This window comes from Thamnophis elegans, chromosome 12 (assembly GCF_009769535.1).
Source record: "Thamnophis elegans isolate rThaEle1 chromosome 12, rThaEle1.pri, whole genome shotgun sequence".
NCBI lineage: Eukaryota > Metazoa > Chordata > Lepidosauria > Squamata > Colubridae > Thamnophis > Thamnophis elegans.
Genome location: NC_045552.1, coordinates 31,710,963 through 31,729,023, shown reverse-complemented (window position 1 = coordinate 31,729,023; position 18,061 = coordinate 31,710,963). Strand labels below are relative to the sequence as shown.

The following is an 18,061-nucleotide window of genomic DNA, read 5'->3' as shown; positions in this document are numbered from 1 at the left end:
ACTCCATTTTGACTACCATTTTGACTATTCTATCATTGCAGGAGCCTCACCTCCTTGGCAAACAACTTCAGTTGTTATAATGAGGAGATATGCACTCTCATTTCTCAAGACGAGGCTGTTGATAGACTGTATGAGCTTCACGCTCTTTCTTGACTGAATTGTCGCCGTTCCAAGTGACTAGGGCCTTGTGCCATTTTGACAACTGCCAATTCGGCCGTTAATAGGCCATAGGAGCTTCAAGCTCCATAGTTAACTGGGTAGAGGAGCTTTGTGTCCTATTTCTCGCAAACAAACTTTGGAATTATGGACCCTTGTGCTCATTAATGATTTACACAGGCTCTTAAATTGTTGCCTGGAGCTTCGCGCTCCAACTTTGATAGCTCGCTGCAACAGCAGCCATCTTGGGAGCTTTGTGCTCTGATTTTATTTCCTCAGAAGGTAGCGGTCATGAACATAGCTCCGCGCCGCTAACCCAGGGCTGCACTGGGCATTGGAGCTTCTGCACTCTGGACTGATCACCACACAGAGTCTGGTGAGTATGGCTGTAAGTGGAGCCTCACACTCCTGAGTCTTTCAGTTGGTGAGCCGTGCTAAGAGTAGCAGTCACAAGCATTGCTCCGTGCCACTAACCCAGTGCTGAACTGGGCATTGAAGCTCCTGTGCTCTGGAATAATCACCCACAGAGCTTGGCATGAGTGTGTGGCTGCAAGTGGAGCTTCTCGCTCCCGAGCCTAATATTGCAAACCATACTAGGGGCTTCTGCAGTGCTATCTGACAGAACCTTAGCACTCCAATTAAGACTCCAGAGCAGTTCAGCGGTGAGGGTGGAAATAGAAGCTCTTAGCTCCACCTGTGCTATATCACCCAGGAGTGCCATCTGCCACAGCAGAAGCTCCATAATCCTTCCTCCATAAACCGGTCTGATTCAAGGAAATGGAGCCTGAGGGCACCAATGCTCTGACAGTTGTGCACAGGTACCCTACCTATCCAAGGTCTTAAACTCACTCACCGGGCCTCCCTTTGAGCCTTTGAGATCGGCCACCCCGCATTTCCTTACTGTTAAGGTAGCATTCCTGGTGGTGATCACGCCAGGAGAATCTCAGAAGTGCAGGCCCTCTCTGTGAGGGAGAACCTATGTATCTTCCACCCTGAAAGGGTGGTGTTGTGACTGGACCCCTCCTTTATTCCCAAGGTGTGCACCGGGTTCCACCGGGCACAGGAGCTGATTCTTCCCAACTTCTGCCCAGGTCCTACTCAGACCCTGGAGAAGAAGTGGCACATGTCAGGAGGGCTCTCCGTGTTTATATCAAATGGACATCATCTTTCAGGAAGTCGGAGTCCCTCTTCCTGTCTTTCCAGCCATCATCTCGGGGCATGGAAATAATTTCCTCAACTATAGGACATTGGTTAAGGGCGTGCATCACCAAGGCCTATGAACTGCAGATCCTGCTGTTACCTGGGCGATTCGCCATTCACTCCACCAGGAGTGCAGCCATGACTGCGGTGTGGGCAACACAGCCCTCCATGGAGGTCTGTTGAGCAGCTACATGGTTCTCTCCCTCCCCCTTTATCAAGCCTTATAAACTGGACATCTTCACCTCGGCTGAGGCGGCCTTTGGCAGGAGGGTGTTGCAGTGTCCACAGAGAACAAGGGCCTGTAGAGCAGCACATTGCCCACCCATAAGGACAAGCCAGCTTTGGTATGTCCCATTCCTGGATGCTATCTCCACCAATATGAAGAAGGGGCGTTGGTCTTACCTGATACACTTCTTCTCATATGGTGGAGATAGCATCCAGTCCCACCCTGAAGACTGTCTGATCCTCGGTCCACAAGGGGAAGAATTTGAGCAAGAAATGTTGAGTCTGTCACTTCGTCTTTGGCAAAAGCTGGGAAGCCCTGGCAACAAAGGCATGTTATCACAACTCTGACAGACTCAGTCCAATCAGCTAAGCAGACAAGGTCAACCCATTCCTGGATGCTATCGCCACCGAATAAGAGGCGTATCAGGTAAGACCAACACCCCTTTTCAGCTATATCAAATGTGGCTTGTCCGCAGACACATAACAGGGTTGCTGCCTTCAGGCTGTCGTCCATGACCTAGTTAGCCCGGAGATAGTTGTCCACTCAGGAGACATATGAGCTCCACTGTTCCGGGTGATTAATATTAAACTAATTGAGTTTTCCCAGTTTAGCCATTTTGAGAAGGCCCCTGTGGTGCTGGTTAATGCCTGTACTGCTGTGGTTGGAGCTGGGCTGCATGTAGGAGTCCTAGGGACAGATCCCTCAGGTGTGTCTGTGCCTCCAGTGTGTCTTACTGGCAGGCAGGGAGGGAAGCGTGGTCCCACCAGGGCTCTTTACCCGGTCTGACACACAGTTATTTCAGCGTGCCTCCAGTGTGGCTTAATGGCAGGTGGGTTCTGTCGGGGCTCGATACCCAGCCTATCACGCAGTGAGTTCAGTCTCTTGGTTAGCAGCAGCTCTCTCCTCTGCAGCATCCCATCCTTGTTACCACAATTGTGTAGTGGGCTTCAGTAGGCAAGAACAGACCAGCATAGATACAACAGCATTTGTTGACTCAAAACTGGAACTGAGGAACTGCAGGCAAATCCCTGTAATTTATACTCTGGGCCTTAACACATCACAATAATTGAAAAAGACCGCCCAAATACGAATGTTCCAAGTTTCCCTCCAAAACAGTTGAAGTTAACAGTTTTGGTCATCTAAAGGTTAGCTTCACTTTAGCATGGCTTAACACAACTTATATATTCAATACATAACAAAGTGCACATGAGTTATCTGTGGGGAAGGCCATGTGGGGGCCTAGTGATGTAACAGGCGCCAAAGGCCTCCCCAAACAACTAAGATACCTCATGCTTCCCCCTCCCTGCTTCACCAGACTCACTCACCTTGTAAAGATCTGCCTCCTCTTTGTGTGAGGGAGAGGAGAGTTACTAGAAGCTCCTGGTGTGAAAATGTTTGCAGTGCCTATCTCCTGCTCCTCGGCCCTCCCCCAACTCTTTTCCACCACTAACTAGACACTTTTCGCCCAGAAAACTGATGGAGATTGGAAGCTCTATCTGCTTGCAAATGGGGTGTTTGGAAATTGAATGAATCACTTTAGTCTCCGTCAGTTCTCCATCCGGGCAAAAAGTGTTTGTGCACCTATGGGGCATTTGGAAACAGAGCAAATGAAGCTTCTGAAAAATGTTTTGGTGCCTATGGGAACCTTAATCTGCTTGCAAATGGGGCATCCAAATCCCCAATAGGTGCCCAAACACTTTTGGGAAGCTTCATCTGCTTGCAAACAACAGATGAAGCTCCCAGTCTCCAACTGGGTGAAAAGTGTCCCGGTGGTGGTGGAAAGGAGTTGGAGAAGGGAGGAGCATGTATAGACCTCAAAAATTTGAGGGCAAACTCCAGCTCTGACTTAAACATCTTCCTAGCTCCCTCTAGTGATCAGAATGTTATTTATTTATTTGCTTTTTTCTAGCCAATCAGAATTCATGATTAGGATTCTATGACTATCACTACATGTTGTATCTAATGATTTATGATGAATGTATTTTATGACTGTGATCATGATTTATCACTCACTTGTATGTACACTGAGAGTTTACATACTAGAAAAAAATTCCTTGTGTGTCCAATCACACTTGGCCAATAAAGCTATTCAATTTTATTTATTTCTATTTCTATTATCTATTTCTATTCTTGATGATGGAGTTAGCTACATGAGACTCAAACAATCCAAAACTTTTTGTTCCCAAACACAAAAGCTGTCAGGAGGAGATTCGAGATGGAATTTCTTGTTAAAAACTTGTAGGTTTTTTGCATTTTTTTTTAAATTGAGTATTTTGGGTGACTGTGTGTTTTCAATCCTTGTTTGTGGACTTATTCCAAGGCATAGCTTGGAATTGAAAGCAGGCCCATTAAAGTGAATGCCAAGCTGTCTTTGAGCTAGCAGGGGTCCCAGTCCAGACAAGTGCTGGCTAGAAGCGGGGAAGCAGAGAGACAAAGAGGAGTAGGTAGTGGCCCTTTAACTCCATTTCATTTGAACTTTCCTGTGGCTGGAAATTGGAGTTGCTGGCTGGAAAGTGGGGGGGGGGGGAAGCAGAGAGACAGAGAGGAGTAGGTAGTGGCCCGCGCCATAAACCAAAATAGTAATAATACATTCTGGATTAGTGCGCTTGAAATTGTTATTTTATTTATTTCAAAATGACCAGTTTAGTTCAATGTAATAGCTGTCTTCCACCTGTATTTTGCAGTACTCTTTTCAAATTTGGATACTATCCCCTTTGTAAACAAATTACTAGTCTACATAGACAGATTACCTATGTAGAATCTCTAATCTGTGCTCTCCAAGCAGAAATTAGCTTTCTAATTCAGCCATTCTACTCTATGGAGATGCCACGCTATCAGCCTGTCCTACCGCAAAGATCCTGCAGGAGAAGAGCTGTCAGCTTCTGCCTTGCTGTTGCTTCAGCTGCCATGAAACGGGAAGGGGGGGGCTTGTATTTGGGAGGGGTTAATTGATGTGCTGGAGGAATGTTCTAGGATGTACCAGTCGTTGGGATTGCGCATGCGTATGTGTTTCCCGCCTGCATCAACGGCCTCGACATTCCATCGTCCGGCCTGTCTTTTTGAAGTTATCTCACACCTGACATTTGAAGGACTTATGATTGGACTGGAGCTTTGATCCTAAGGGGGGGGGAACGGGTTATTCTATATATCAATTGCTTTCGCGCCATATTAATCAGACTTTGCTTTGCTACTGCTCACTTACCATTTATAATTAGTAAAAGTACTTTTGATTTCCAACCCATGGAGTCTCTTAGCCTTCTTTCCTAATTATGTAATGGAGTGGGGCTTGACAAGAAGCAAAGTCTGATTATAAAACCCCTTTCCAGGAGATTTACATCTACCGAGAAGGGAAATAATGTCTTCTCCGAGCAGAGAGGAGGAGGGGGCCGTTGGAGGGGCGGATTCCAGTGAACTAGGACCTCCCGACCTTTCTTTACACGAGCCCAGCCCGCCTGACCGATCCTTGCACGAAGATTTATTTCAACTGCAAATTTCCAGCCAGCCTGAACCTTCCCCCCCACCCCGATGGTCAACTTCGGTGGGACAAAGAGAGACAGAGACAAGCTGGAATGCTGGACTCACCCAAAGACCACCCCGACAAACTTCGCTGGAGCCGGGTGCCGTGAGAAAACCCCAGACGAGTGAGTTCCCTGACTATTGGAGCCAAAGGTACTTTGAGGAAAGAAGGGGGGGCCATGAAGGAGAATGGAGAAGCTACCAGCACCAGGGGCCCATGAGAAAACCCCAGCGGAGTGAATTACCTGATTATTGGGGTCAAACATATTTGGGGGAGAGAAGGGGGGAGGAGGAAAGAGACTGGAGAAATTGGCAACGTTACCCACGCCCGACATCTCCCCCTCCCCCTCGGCCTGCTTCGCCCCCTGCGGCTAGAGGTGTTGCTGATCAAGGAGGCCCTCCCCCCCGAAGACATCGGATGGCTAAAATCCCTCCCTTGCCTGTACGTTATAATGGTGGTTCTGCTAGCCTGCCCTCGTTTCTTATGCAGGTGTTTAACTACATGGAGATTTATGGCCGGGACTTTGAAACTGACACCATGAGAGTCAGGATGATTCTTTTGTCCTTAGATGGTGAGGCGGCTACATGGTCAACTGCGTTGCATATGTCTGCCTCTCCCCTCTTGGGGAATTTCAACCGCTTTATGGAGGCTTTCCGCCAACGTTTTGATGACCCGTTAACTGAGAAGCGGAACAAATTGAAGTTTTTAACCTTTGAACAAGACGATAAACCTGTCGCCCAATACATCCAGGAATTTCAGTGTCTTTCCCAATACATGAGAGGTTGGGGGGAGGACGCCCTTCTGGACAGATTTGCTGAAGGACTGAATGAAGACATTTATCAGCAATGTGTCAATCGTAACCTGCCGAGACGTTTAATCACTTGGTTTGAGCATGCAGCGGACGCTGAACTCGACTTAACCCGTCTCCGTTATGCTAAAGAGGAAAGAAGGAAGCGGAAAGAGAGGGCTGCCAAATCCCTCCCCCCTCCAACCACTCAATCGCTCTTCAAACGACGAGGTGAAGCAAGGGGGCCCCCTTCTGGCTTCTCCAGGCCTGTAACATGCTTTCGCTGTGGCAAACTCGGGCACATCGCCCCCGAATGTCGTGCTAAATTACCCCTCTCTGCCCAACCCCCTCCCAAACGTGAGGAAAAGTCTGCCAGAGGCCCTGAAAAGAAGAAGAAGGAGACAGCTTTCGCTGGGGAATCCAACCCCCCTCCGTTTGCCCAGCCATTAGAGGGAGACGCGGACGCTAACTCCTCTTCTTCGGAGGACTCCGATGACGACACATCGCCTCACTGGGTGAGTTCAAACAAGGGGCCCCTGCTAATCCCTATTGAATTAAAAGTTCCTCCTGAGGGGATACCTGCCACCCTCTTGGCTTTACTTGATTCAGGCTGTTCCCGGTCCATGATCAATCCAGCCATGGTGGAGAAATTAGGCCTCAAATTGCGCACTTTGAAAACCCCAATTGTATTTTGCCAAATAGACGGCTCCATTGCGGGGGGGGGCGCCCATTTTTTACGGAGCCTTTGGAAATGAGGATGGGTACCCATACTGAATTAATCTCTTTTGTGGTCGCTCCGGGCATGGACAGGCCACTCATTTTGGGCATCCCATGGCTTCGAAAGTGGAACCCTCACATAAATTGGCGGACAGGCCGCTTACGCGTTCGCTCGAAGGTGCCTCCAGTGGGGGAGGGCTCTCCGGACCAACCTGCCGTCACTGACGTTCCTGAAGTAGCCGCTAGAGGGCAGGAGAGGATTGCAGGAGAGGAGAAAATTCCGAAAGAATATCTGGATCTTCAGGAAGTCTTCAGCGAACAATCTTCGGACATTCTGCCCCCCCACAGGCCTACTGATTGCTCCATAGACATTTTACCCGGGGTTAAGCTCCCTAAACCCCGGATTTACTCCATGTCGCCCAGGGAAATGGAGGAGATGCGTTCTTTCATTGACAAAAATTTGAAACGTGGTTTCATTGAACCAGCCCGACCCAAAGTGGCTGCCCCTGTACTGTTTCGTGAAAAGAAAGATGGTTCTCTTCGCTTATGCTGTGACTTTAGAAACCTTAACGCGGTCTCTTCTCAGAACCTCTACCCACTCCCATTGATGAAAGACTTGTTGGCGCAACTAGGGAAGGGCCGCATCTTCACAAAATTGGACCTGCGAGAAGCTTACTATAGGATACGTATTAAGGAAGGGGACGAATGGAAGACTGCTTTCAACTGCCCTCTTGGTTGTTTCCAGTTTCGGGTTATGCCTTTTGGCCTCCAGGGGGCTCCTGCTGTGTTCATGCAATTTATTAATGAGGTCTTGCACGATCATCTGTACAAGGGCGTTATCGTATACCTGGACGATATCCTCATTTATACCCGCAGTTACGACCACCACGTCAATCTGGTACGCACTGTTTTGAAAAAACTCCGTGCCGCTGACCTTTATGCCAAATTGTCTAAGTGTGAGTTTCACCAAACTAAAATTGACTATCTGGGCTACCGCATCTCCCCTGATGGCATTGAAATGGACCCTGAAAAGGTGAAGGCGGTCACTGAATGGGACGCGCCCAGAACTCGTAAGCAATTGCAAAAATTTTTGGGGTTCGCCAATTTCTACCGTCAATTCATTCCCTCTTTTGCTAACATTGCTCTCCCTATTACTAATTTGCTCAAGACGAAAGGCGACCCGAAGCCTAAACCCAATAAGCCTTTGGACTGGAACATGGAATGCCAGGCGGCATTCGAGAAGCTTAAACGCCTTTTTGCCGCTGAACCAGTTCTTAAGCACCCTGATCTCGACCAGCCTTTCGTCGTCCAGGCTGATGCCAGTGATGTCGCCGTAGGGGCCGTTCTGTTGCAAGCTAACGACCAAGGTAACTTGCAGCCTTGCGCATACACTTCCCGTAAACTCACTGACACGGAGCGGCGTTGGGCAGTTTGGGAGAAGGAGGCTTTTGCGGTCCGTTGGGCCCTCGCGACTTGGCGCCATTTCCTGGAAGGCGCTAAACACCCATTTGAGGTTTGGACTGACCACAAGAACTTGGAAGCGTTGTGAACGCCTCGTCGTCTCTCCCCCAAACAGATGCGATGGGCCCAATATTTCAACCATTTCAATTTCACTCTAAAGTATATCCCGGGTGGAAAGAACTTCATGGCAGATGCTTTGTCCCGATTACCTCAATATAATTGCTCTAAACTGAGTATCGTCCAACCGCTCCTGGCAGCTCCGGTACTCACACGTCAACAGACCCACGCTCAGAAGGAAGTGCCTCAAGATCTACTTTCTGACCTTAAAAAAGCTCTTCCTCAAGACGACTGGTTTCTGGACCATCGGGACGAGTGCACCATGAGGGACGATCTACCGTGGATTGGTGCTAAATTATACGTCCCCGCTTCCCTACGACTTGTCGTCCTTCGTCGCGCTCATGACTCCAGATTGGCGGGTCATTTTGGTTTCGTAAAAACTTTGCACCTCGTGAAGAGACAGTTCTGGTGGCCCTCTTTAAAAAAGGACATTGAACTTTATGTGGCCAGTTGCCCTGTTTGCGCTACCGCCAAAAAACCGCCGGGGAAACCGCAGGGGCTTCTCCAGTCCGTCGCTCGCCCGGTTGCCCCTTGGAAGGAGATTTCTATGGACTTTATTGTTGAGCTTCCCGAGAGCCAGGGACATACCGTCATCTGGGTGGTCACTGATTTGTTTTCCAAGCAAGTTCATTTCGTGCCTTGTCACAAAATTCCTTCCGCCAAGACATTGGCTAAACTGTTCCTTTCCCACATCTACCGTTTACATGGGGTTCCCGACCGTATTATCTCCGATCGTGGGGTCCAATTCACATCTACTTTTTGGAAGGAGTTTCTCAAACGCATTGGCTCCGCCCAGGGCCTTAGCTCCGCCTACCATCCTCAGACTAATGGCGGCTGTGAACGTACTAATTCCGTCCTTGAACAATATTTACGTTGTTTCATCAATTATCAACAGGACGATTGGGTTGACTTGTTACCACATGCTGAGGTGGCCTATAACAACTCGGTTCACTCCAGCACGGGGTTTACCCCTTTTCGGGTCGTTTACGGCCAGGATTTTGTTCCTATTCCCGAATTGCCTACGGCCCAGCCTCAGGTTCCTTCAGTTGCGGACTGGAGTGAGCGTCTCAGTCGCATTTGGCCTCTGACTCTTTCCACTTTGGACGCTGCCCATAAATCCCATAAGAAGCAAGCCGATAGGAAACGCTCTCAGCCCTATGAATACCACATTGGGGATTTGGTGTATTTGTCCACAAAATTCTTGCACACTACACAGAAATCAAAGAAATTGGGACCCAAGTATGTTGGCCCTTTCCCTATTGTGAAAGTCATCAATCCTGTTTCTGTTCGTTTACAATTGCCCAAACATCTCAACCGAATCCACCCAGTGTTCCACATCAACCTCATCAAGCCGGTTCGGGTGTCCCACTTACGGCCCCCGGATGACCCTCCGCCTGCTCCGTTGCTGATTGATGGGGAACGTCATTTTGAAGTTCGTGAAATTCTTGATTCCCGCAGGCACCGTAATCGCATCCAATATCTGGTGGCTTGGAAACACTTCCCCCCATCCCACACGGAATGGGTTGATAAATCCCACGTTCGTGCTCCCCGCCTGCTACAGAAATTTTATGCTTCGTATCCCGACAAGCCTTGACTTTTCTCCCCTCCCTCTTCTTTTTGTGTTTTGTCGTTTGTCTGTTTTGTTTGTTTTTCTTCCAGGCCTGACTGCCTTTTTTCCGGGGGACGGCCGGATGTCAGCTTCTGCCTTGCTGTTGCTTCAGCTGCCATGAAACGGGAAGGGGGGGGGCTTGTATTTGGGAGGGGTTAATTGATGTGCTGGAGGAATGTTCTAGGATGTACCAGTCGTTGGGATTGCGCATGCGTATGTGTTTCCCGCCTGCATCAACGGCCTCGACATTCCATCGTCCAGCCTGTCTTTTTGAAGTTATCTCACACCTGACATTTGAAGGACTTATGATTGGACTGGAGCTTTGATCCTAAGGGGGGGGGAACGGGTTATTCTATATATCAATTGCTTTCGCGCCATATTAATCAGACTTTGCTTTGCTACTGCTCACTTACCATTTATAATTAGTAAAAGTACTTTTGATTTCCAACCCATGGAGTCTCTTAGCCTTCTTTCCTAATTATGTAATGGAGTGGGGCTTGACAAGAGCAGTCTGGACAACCATGGGATCTGGCAGGGTGAGAGCTGTGACCCATAAACACAAAGCTTTTGCTGTGACCCATAACAGATATAGCGCCCTTGCTGACCCTAATGGGGAAACTAAAGAGACAGGTCAAGGCAGAAACTTTCTATGCAGAATATTTCAGAGAAACGGCTGAGAAAACTGGAAAAGATGAATTAGTGGCACAACTACTGGAGGCACCTATAATCGAGGCTGAAAAAGTAGAAGGAGCTGTAGGCGGAATTGATAAAGAAGAAGGTGCAGTGGAGGGTGTAAGTTACAGAGAACGAGAACCCAGATCTACTAGAGCTATAAATCCTGTATATAAAGTATAAACATGGAGGAAAGAAAAATGGTTACAATCAATATTAATGGACTTAACTCAGCAATTAAAAAAAAGAAAATATTTCACAACTTAGAAAAGTTAAAACTTGACATAATCTGCCTACAAGAAGTACATATTCAAAAGAGACATGAACACCTACTAACACAATCAAAGCTTGGGAAAATGTTTACTACACTGGTGAATTGCAAGAAAAGAGGAGTGATCTTCTATATTAAAGATAATATTCCAGCTAAATTAATCTATGCAGATGAAGAGGGAAGAATTTTGATGGTGGAAATTATGGATATCAAAAAACACTTGTAATTGGAATCTATGCTCCTAATGAAAAGCAAGATGAATGTTATAAAAAATTGCATAAAAGAATCTCGGATTTGGACTATGTTGATATTTGTATGATGGGAGATTTCAATGGCATTGTAAACCAGAACATGGACTACAAAACACACAAAACAACAAAGCTAAATAAAAAACTGCTTCTGAAATCCTTCTTCAGGATGATAGATGAAATAAATTTAAAAGATATATGGAGAGAAATAAATACTAAAAAAGAACAATATACTTTGTGTTGTGACTCAGCAATTCTGCTGAGAGTTTTTTCGGGATACAAAATTCAGTGTGGTGATTCAGCAGTTCTGCTGAGAGTTTTTTCGGGATACAAAATTCAGTATGCAGCTGGGGCTTGTGGGAGGAGGTTTGGAGATAAAAGGAGAGATGCTGCCACGCCCCAATCACTGGAGTCAACGTTCCTTCGTGTGTTCCGTGTTTGGTAAAAGATTGTTTGATTACTAATCGTGATTTATGCCTGTTACACTTGGACAAGTGCTTTGGTGTTTCATGTAAACCTGATCTGTGAAGACTGCGGAAGACAGTAGCGTTTGTAAGAGCTTTTGTTTGAATTCTTATCGGAGTTTTGTGTTTATGTTATTTTCTGGGCTCGAAGACAGTTTGAACTGAAAACTGATAAAGACAGAAGTCCTTTTAAGTTTGTCTGCCTGCGTTTGTTAACAAGCCGTCAAGGGGGGGCGGGGTCAGAACAGATTGACTCCAGCCCAAACAAGCCTTAATCTCAGTAATTATGGAACAACTCATGGCGGAGAACACATTAATGGCGCAGCAGATCGCAATGTTGTCGGATCAAATTGCGCAGTTGCAGAGAGCTGCAACACCCCCCCCCCCAGCCAAGGAGGAAGTGCCCAATTGCCCTGCCAGATAAATATGATGGGCATTTGGCCATGTTTGCAGCATTCTTGGGACAATGCCAGCTGTTTATTAGCCTGAGAACGGAGGACTTTCTCACTGACCGGACAAAGGTGGGATTCATTCATTTGCTTTCAGGCACGGCTGCCCGGTGGGCCACGCCCTTGTTAGTGCAACAGAGCCCTCTGCTGGATGACTTTCAGGGCTTCTGCCAGCATTTCAAACGGATGTTTGAAGATCCGATCAAAGGGGAAACAGCTGCCAGAAGTTTGAAATCCTTGCAGCAGGGTACTGGGTCATTGCAAGAATATGTGTCTGAATTCAGGCTACGTAGCCAAGATTCCACATGGAATGAACCTGCTTTAATGGACATGTTCCAAGATGGATTGTCTGAGGCCTTGCAGGATGAACTGGCGAGGGTGGACAGGCCACCGATGTTCGATGCATTGGTCCACCTGTGCCTCCGGATAGACGCCCGGCTGCAGAGGCGAAGGCCTCACCAGGTATTCCAGGAAACCACCAGCATGCCAGTTCAGCAAGAGACTGCAGTGGACTGGGAGGAGCCCATGGAGTTGGGTGCTGTCCGACCTCGGGTGTCACAGACAGAGATGGACAGAAGACGTGCGGAGGGATTGTGTTTTTACTGCGGGGATCTTGGACACTTGGCAGGGAGCTGCCCCAAGAAGAACAGAAGGGTTGCACGGACTGAAGCCGTCCCTCAGCAACGCACGATCAAGTTGGACAACCAGCACATTGGTGCGGCCGTGTTATCGCATTCGCACAGGATAGCTTGCGTTCGGGGGGTGTGGAGTCCCAGGGAGGAGGCCCTGCCGAGTCACATAAAGAACTCCGACCCTGTGAACTCGCTTCCACCTCGGACCATTTGTCATCCTGGGAGCATGCAGTCTCTGGTACGGGATACGCAGTGGGGTGACGACTGGGTGGAGCGACAAAAGGCGGAAGTGAGGCCGGCGTCCCCATGGACTTTGGAAGGGGACCTTTTGAAGTGTCGGGGCCGGCTCTATGTTCCCGCAGGGCACATAGGTGCTCTCGCAGATTCATTGCGTGTCTGCAGCAAGACATTGGGGGTTTGTTCGGACATTGCACCTGGTCTCCCGTCAATTTTGTTGGCCCCATCTGAAAGATGATGTACAGAGGTGCGTGCAGTCCTGTGCCCAGTGTCATTGGGCCAGGTCTACCAGAACTCCACCGAGATTCCAGTCTTTGTCGACTACGGTTCCCGCAGCACTGGACTTTGTCTCTGGGTTCCCGGTGGGGTGCAGGGGTCTTGAACCATGTTCTGGGGAGGCTGTCACCAACCCTTCTGGGCCACACCCTGATCATCGAAGATGGGGGAAAGGCTCTGCAGGAGGGGATTGCGTGGTGGCTGCTGGGTCGGCCGTGCAGAGGGTGGAGGACCCTGGACAGGGTGTTAAGGCTCGGCCAAAGTCGGTAGACGTGCCAACAACCTCCGACGGAAAGAGGGCTTGTGGGTTGGCCTTGCAGAAGGTGGAGGACCCGGACAGGGTGTTCAGGTGCGGCTGAAGTCAGTAGAGCTGCCGTCAACCTCCGACGGAAAGGGGGTTGGTGGGTCGGCCTTGCAGAGAGTGGAGGACCCTGGACAGGGAGTGAAGGCTCAGCCCAAGTCGGTAGAGCTGCCGTCAACCTCCGATGGAAAGATGGTTGGTGGATTGGCCTTGCAGAGGGTAGAGGACCCAAACAGGGAGTGAAGGCTCGGCCGAAGTCGGTAGAGTTGCCGTCAACCTCCAACGGAAAGGGGGTTGGTGGATTGGCCTTGCAGAGGGTGGAGGACCCTAGACAGGGAGTGAAGGCTCGGCCACAGTCGGTAGAGCTGCCATCAACCTCCGACGGTAGGAGGGGTGGTGAGTTGGGCTTGTGGAGGGTGGATGTTCCTGGATGGGGTGTCGACGCTGGGAAGGGCGGAAGGAAACATGGTGGCCACCGGATACCAAAAGAGTTCCGATTCAAGGGGGCTATGCCTCCAGAGGTTTGGAATTCATGAAAAAGGCACCAAGGGAAATGGGTGCGGGTCATCTTGGGGACACGTCATCCCGACCATCGGACCCCGGGGAAAAGGGCCCTGCGGTGGGGGATAGTGTTGTGACTCAGCAATTCTGCTGAGAGTTTTTTCGGGATACAAAATTCAGTATGCAGCTGGGGCTTGTGGGAGGAGGTTTGGAGATAAAAGGAGAGATGCTGCCACGCCCCAGTCGCTGGAGTCAACGTTCCTTCGTGTGTTCCGTGTTTGGTAAAAGATTGTTTGATTACTAATCGTGATTTATGCCTGTTACACTTGGACAAGTGCTTTGGTGTTTCATGTAAACCTGATCTGTGAAGACTGCGGAAGACAGTAGCGTTTGTAAGAGCTTTTGTTTGAATTCTTATCGGAGTTTTGTGTTTATGTTATTTTCTGGGCTCGAAGCCAGTTTGAACTGAAAACTGATAAAGACAGAAGTCCTTTTAAGTTTGTCTGCCTGCGTTTGTTAACAAGCCGTCAAGGGGGGGTCAGAACAACTTTCTATTCAAATAGACATCCATCATTCTCCAGAACTGATATGATATGAGCCTCAGCAGAATTGATTTGCAATGTGTCAGCATCACTTCATTCAGTAATCAGGAAAGAAAACCACTGGACTCCATTTGTATTGAAATCAAGTGTACTTTTACTAATTATAAATGAACAGTTGCAAAGCTAAACTGGTTAATTAGGCGCAAAAGCTAATAATATAATGTATAATTCATTCCCCTCCCCTTGGCATCCCCGTGCACAGTCCAATCATATTTCCCCCAAATGTCAGGTGTGAGATAACTTCGAAAGGCATCACCAGGATGGAATGCTGGACCGTTGGCCTTGGCGGGAAACACCCCTCCTCCACATGCGCAGTAAGGTGGTCAGTTCAGCGACTAGAAACTTCCTCCAGCACATCAATGATTCCCCTCCCAAATACCATGCCCCCCCTCCTTGTTTCAATGGCAGCCGAAGCACTACAAAGCAGAGGCTGACACAATGTACAAGAAATTAAGATTTAAACAAGCACTTGTGCAGAACATAATCCAATTACAATTAAATGGAAAGGCCAAAGAATAAGATCTAGATGGTCACTAAATAATACTATATTGAAAGAAAAGAACTTTGTACAGAAAATGGAAAAAGAACTAGCCTTTTTATTTAAATAAAATAGAAAAGAAGATACATCAGTGCAGAATCTTTGGGATACAATGAAAGCTGTCACTAGAGGTCTAAGAATAGACTATACAAGGAAGAGGAATTCAAAGAAAAGACAAACGCATAAAGCTCTAGACAACGACTATAAAATACTTGAAAGAGAGTTACAGAGATTGCCACAAAAAAAGATGTTAAAATAAAAATGGATATAATTAAACATAAAATGGATCTATTGGAAAAGGAAGAACTGGCACAAAAAATTAGAGGTACTAAACCGAATTACTTTGAAAATGCAAATAAACCAGGCAGATGGTTGTCATATAAGCTGAAAAAAGAGAGAGAAGCAAAGAAAATATTCCAATTAAGAGATGAACAAGGACAAATTCAGTATGGAAACACTGAGGGGAAAAAAAATATATAAGACTACTATGCTAAGCTCTATGAACAAGAGAAGGTGGAAGAGGGAGGAGTTAAAAAGTATTTACAGGATGCTAATCTTCCCCAGATATCAGATGAAACTAGAACAATGTTGGAAAGTAAAATAACAATGATGGAGCTAACGGAAGCACTTAAAAAACAAAATAATGGAAAAGCCCCAGGTCCGGATGGATTACCTGTGGAATTCTACAAAACATTTGAAGAAACCTTGACTCTCCCACTCTTAGAAGTCATGAATGAAGTAATATCTGAGAATAGAATACCGAAATCATAGTCAGAAGCATGCATTGCATTGCTACCCAAGGAGGAGACTGATTTAACACAAACTAAGAATTATAGACCAATTTCTTTATTAAATTCAGATTATAAGCTATTTGCATCTATACTAGCAGAGAGACTCAAAAAATACTTAAATAGCTTTATCCACTCAGACCAAAATGGTTTTTTACCAAAGACATAAATTAAACACAATATGAGAATGATTTTGAATACTTTGGAATATTATGAGGCTCATCCCGAAAAACAAATGGCTTTGATGTTTCTTGATGCACAGAAGGCTTTTGACAACGTGAATTGGCAATTTATGTTTCTACAATTGAAACAGATGAACTTTGGTAAGAAATTTATCTAAACCATACAAATGGTATATCATAAACAAACAGCAAAGATAATGGTAAATGGAGAATTGACAGATTCTATTGAAATAACATTAGAAGTTTTAAATAGAAAGATTAGAGAAGAAAAAGAAATAAGAGGAATGAAAATTAAAAAAGAAGAATACAAACTACAAGCGTTTGCAGATGATTTGGTTTTTATTCTTGAAGATCCACTAGAAACAGCACCCAAATTGTTAGAGAGAATAGAGGAGTACGGAAAAGTAGCAGGCTTGAAAATAAACAAAGACAAAACAAAGATTTTGACAAAGAACATACCAGCAAGACAAAAGGAAGAGTTGTCAGAAGCTTTGCAGATTCAAATCACAAGCAAGGTTAAATATTTGGGGATATATTTATCATCTAGATGCAGTACTCTTAAGAACAATTATACTAGACTAAAACAACCAATTGCGACTGACTTGATGAAATGGGAAAACCTACAACTATCAATGATAGGAAGAATCTCTACAATTAAAATGAACATCTTACCTAGTATTTTATACTTGTTCCAGAAAATCCCAATCAGATTGGGTAAGGACTTTTTTCAAGATCTAAATAAAATAGTTTTGAAGTTTATTTGGCAAGGAAAAAAAGCAAGAATAAAACTCAAACTGTTACAAGATGCTAGAGCTAGAGGAGGATTGGGCTTACCTGATTGGGAGTTATATTACCAAGCAACAAATTTGATGTGGATTAAGGAGTGAATAACACTAAAAAACTCTAGATTATTGAATGTAGAAGGTGATGATTTACTGTTGGGATGGCATGCTTTTTTATGGTATAAGGGAACTAAAGCACATGGTTATTTTAGAAGACACTATATAAGGGAGGCCTTGTTATTAAATTGGGAAAAGGTTAAAAGATTACACTACTTAAAAATTCCAGTCTGGATATCAACAATTGAAGCATTTTCATATCCAATAATATATAAAAAGGAACAGTTAGATATGTTGAAATACTGAATGCAGAGTGTTAACTCAAATCTATCCAAGAGTTGAAACAAGAAGGAATAGAAATGAATTGGTACTCATATGTACAGATACAATCTAGATATAATGAAGATAGAAAATCAAAAGGTTTTTACAACAAAATGACTGAGTTAGATAAAATTCTAACAGGTACTGATGAAAAAGTAATTAAAAATTATATGGATATTTATTAGAGGTTAAATTACAAGAGGAACAAGTTAAAGAAACCATGATAGCTTGGGGGGGGGGACTTTGGGCATGGGATTGATTTAGAGAAATGGCAGAAATTGTGGTCTCAAAATTATAAAATGACCATGTCTACTGCATATAGAGAAAAATTGTATAAGATGTTTTACAGGTGGCATCTACCCCCAACAAGAATTGCAAGAATGTCCACGAATAAATCAGAAAAGTGCTGGAAATGTCATCAGATACCGGGCTCATATTAGAATTTAGAATTTACTTTATTTGTATGCCGCCCTTTTCCCTGAAAGGGACTCAGGGCGGCTCACAATTCAAGGGGGGGGGGGAACAAACAAAGTTACAAAATATAAAGACCATACACAGTTAAAAAACACAACAATCATACCATTCGAAGTGGGGCTGCAAGTCTTTAGCCCCAGGCCTGTCGGAACAGCCAGGTTTTAAGGGCTATGCAGAAGGCCTGGAGGGTGGTGAGGGTACGAATCTCCACGGGGAGTTCGTTCCACAGGGTCGGAGCAGCCACAGAGAAGGCCCTCCTCCGGGTAGTCGCCAGTCGACACTGGGCGGCTGATGGAATTCGGAGGAGGCCTAGTCTGTGGGATCTTATTGGTCTAGTGGAGGTAATTGGCAGTAGGCGGTCTCTCAAGTACCCAGATCCAATACCATGAAGGGCTTTGTAGATGACAACTAGCACCTTGAAGCGAATCCGGAGACCAACAGGCAGCCAGTGCAGCTCGCGGAGGATAGGTGTTACG

General features: G+C 46.2%; 1 protein-coding gene across 2 annotated transcripts in view; it reads right to left on the bottom strand.

Moving 5' to 3' along the window:
• Nucleotides 1–18,061, bottom strand: part of LOC116515498 (ras-related GTP-binding protein C-like) — a 65,930-nt gene that overhangs the window by 17,080 nt on the left and 30,789 nt on the right. The window contains exon 7 of one of the 2 annotated variants that reach the window (XM_032227581.1): nt 16,627–16,685. The exons of the other annotated variant lie outside the window; for it this stretch is intronic. Coding sequence (XP_032083472.1) covers nt 16,657–16,685 — 29 coding nt within the window. The 3' untranslated portion in view covers nt 16,627–16,656. Of the gene's footprint in view, nt 1–16,626; nt 16,686–18,061 lie in introns of those variants that run through there. 2 annotated transcript variants of the gene reach the window in all.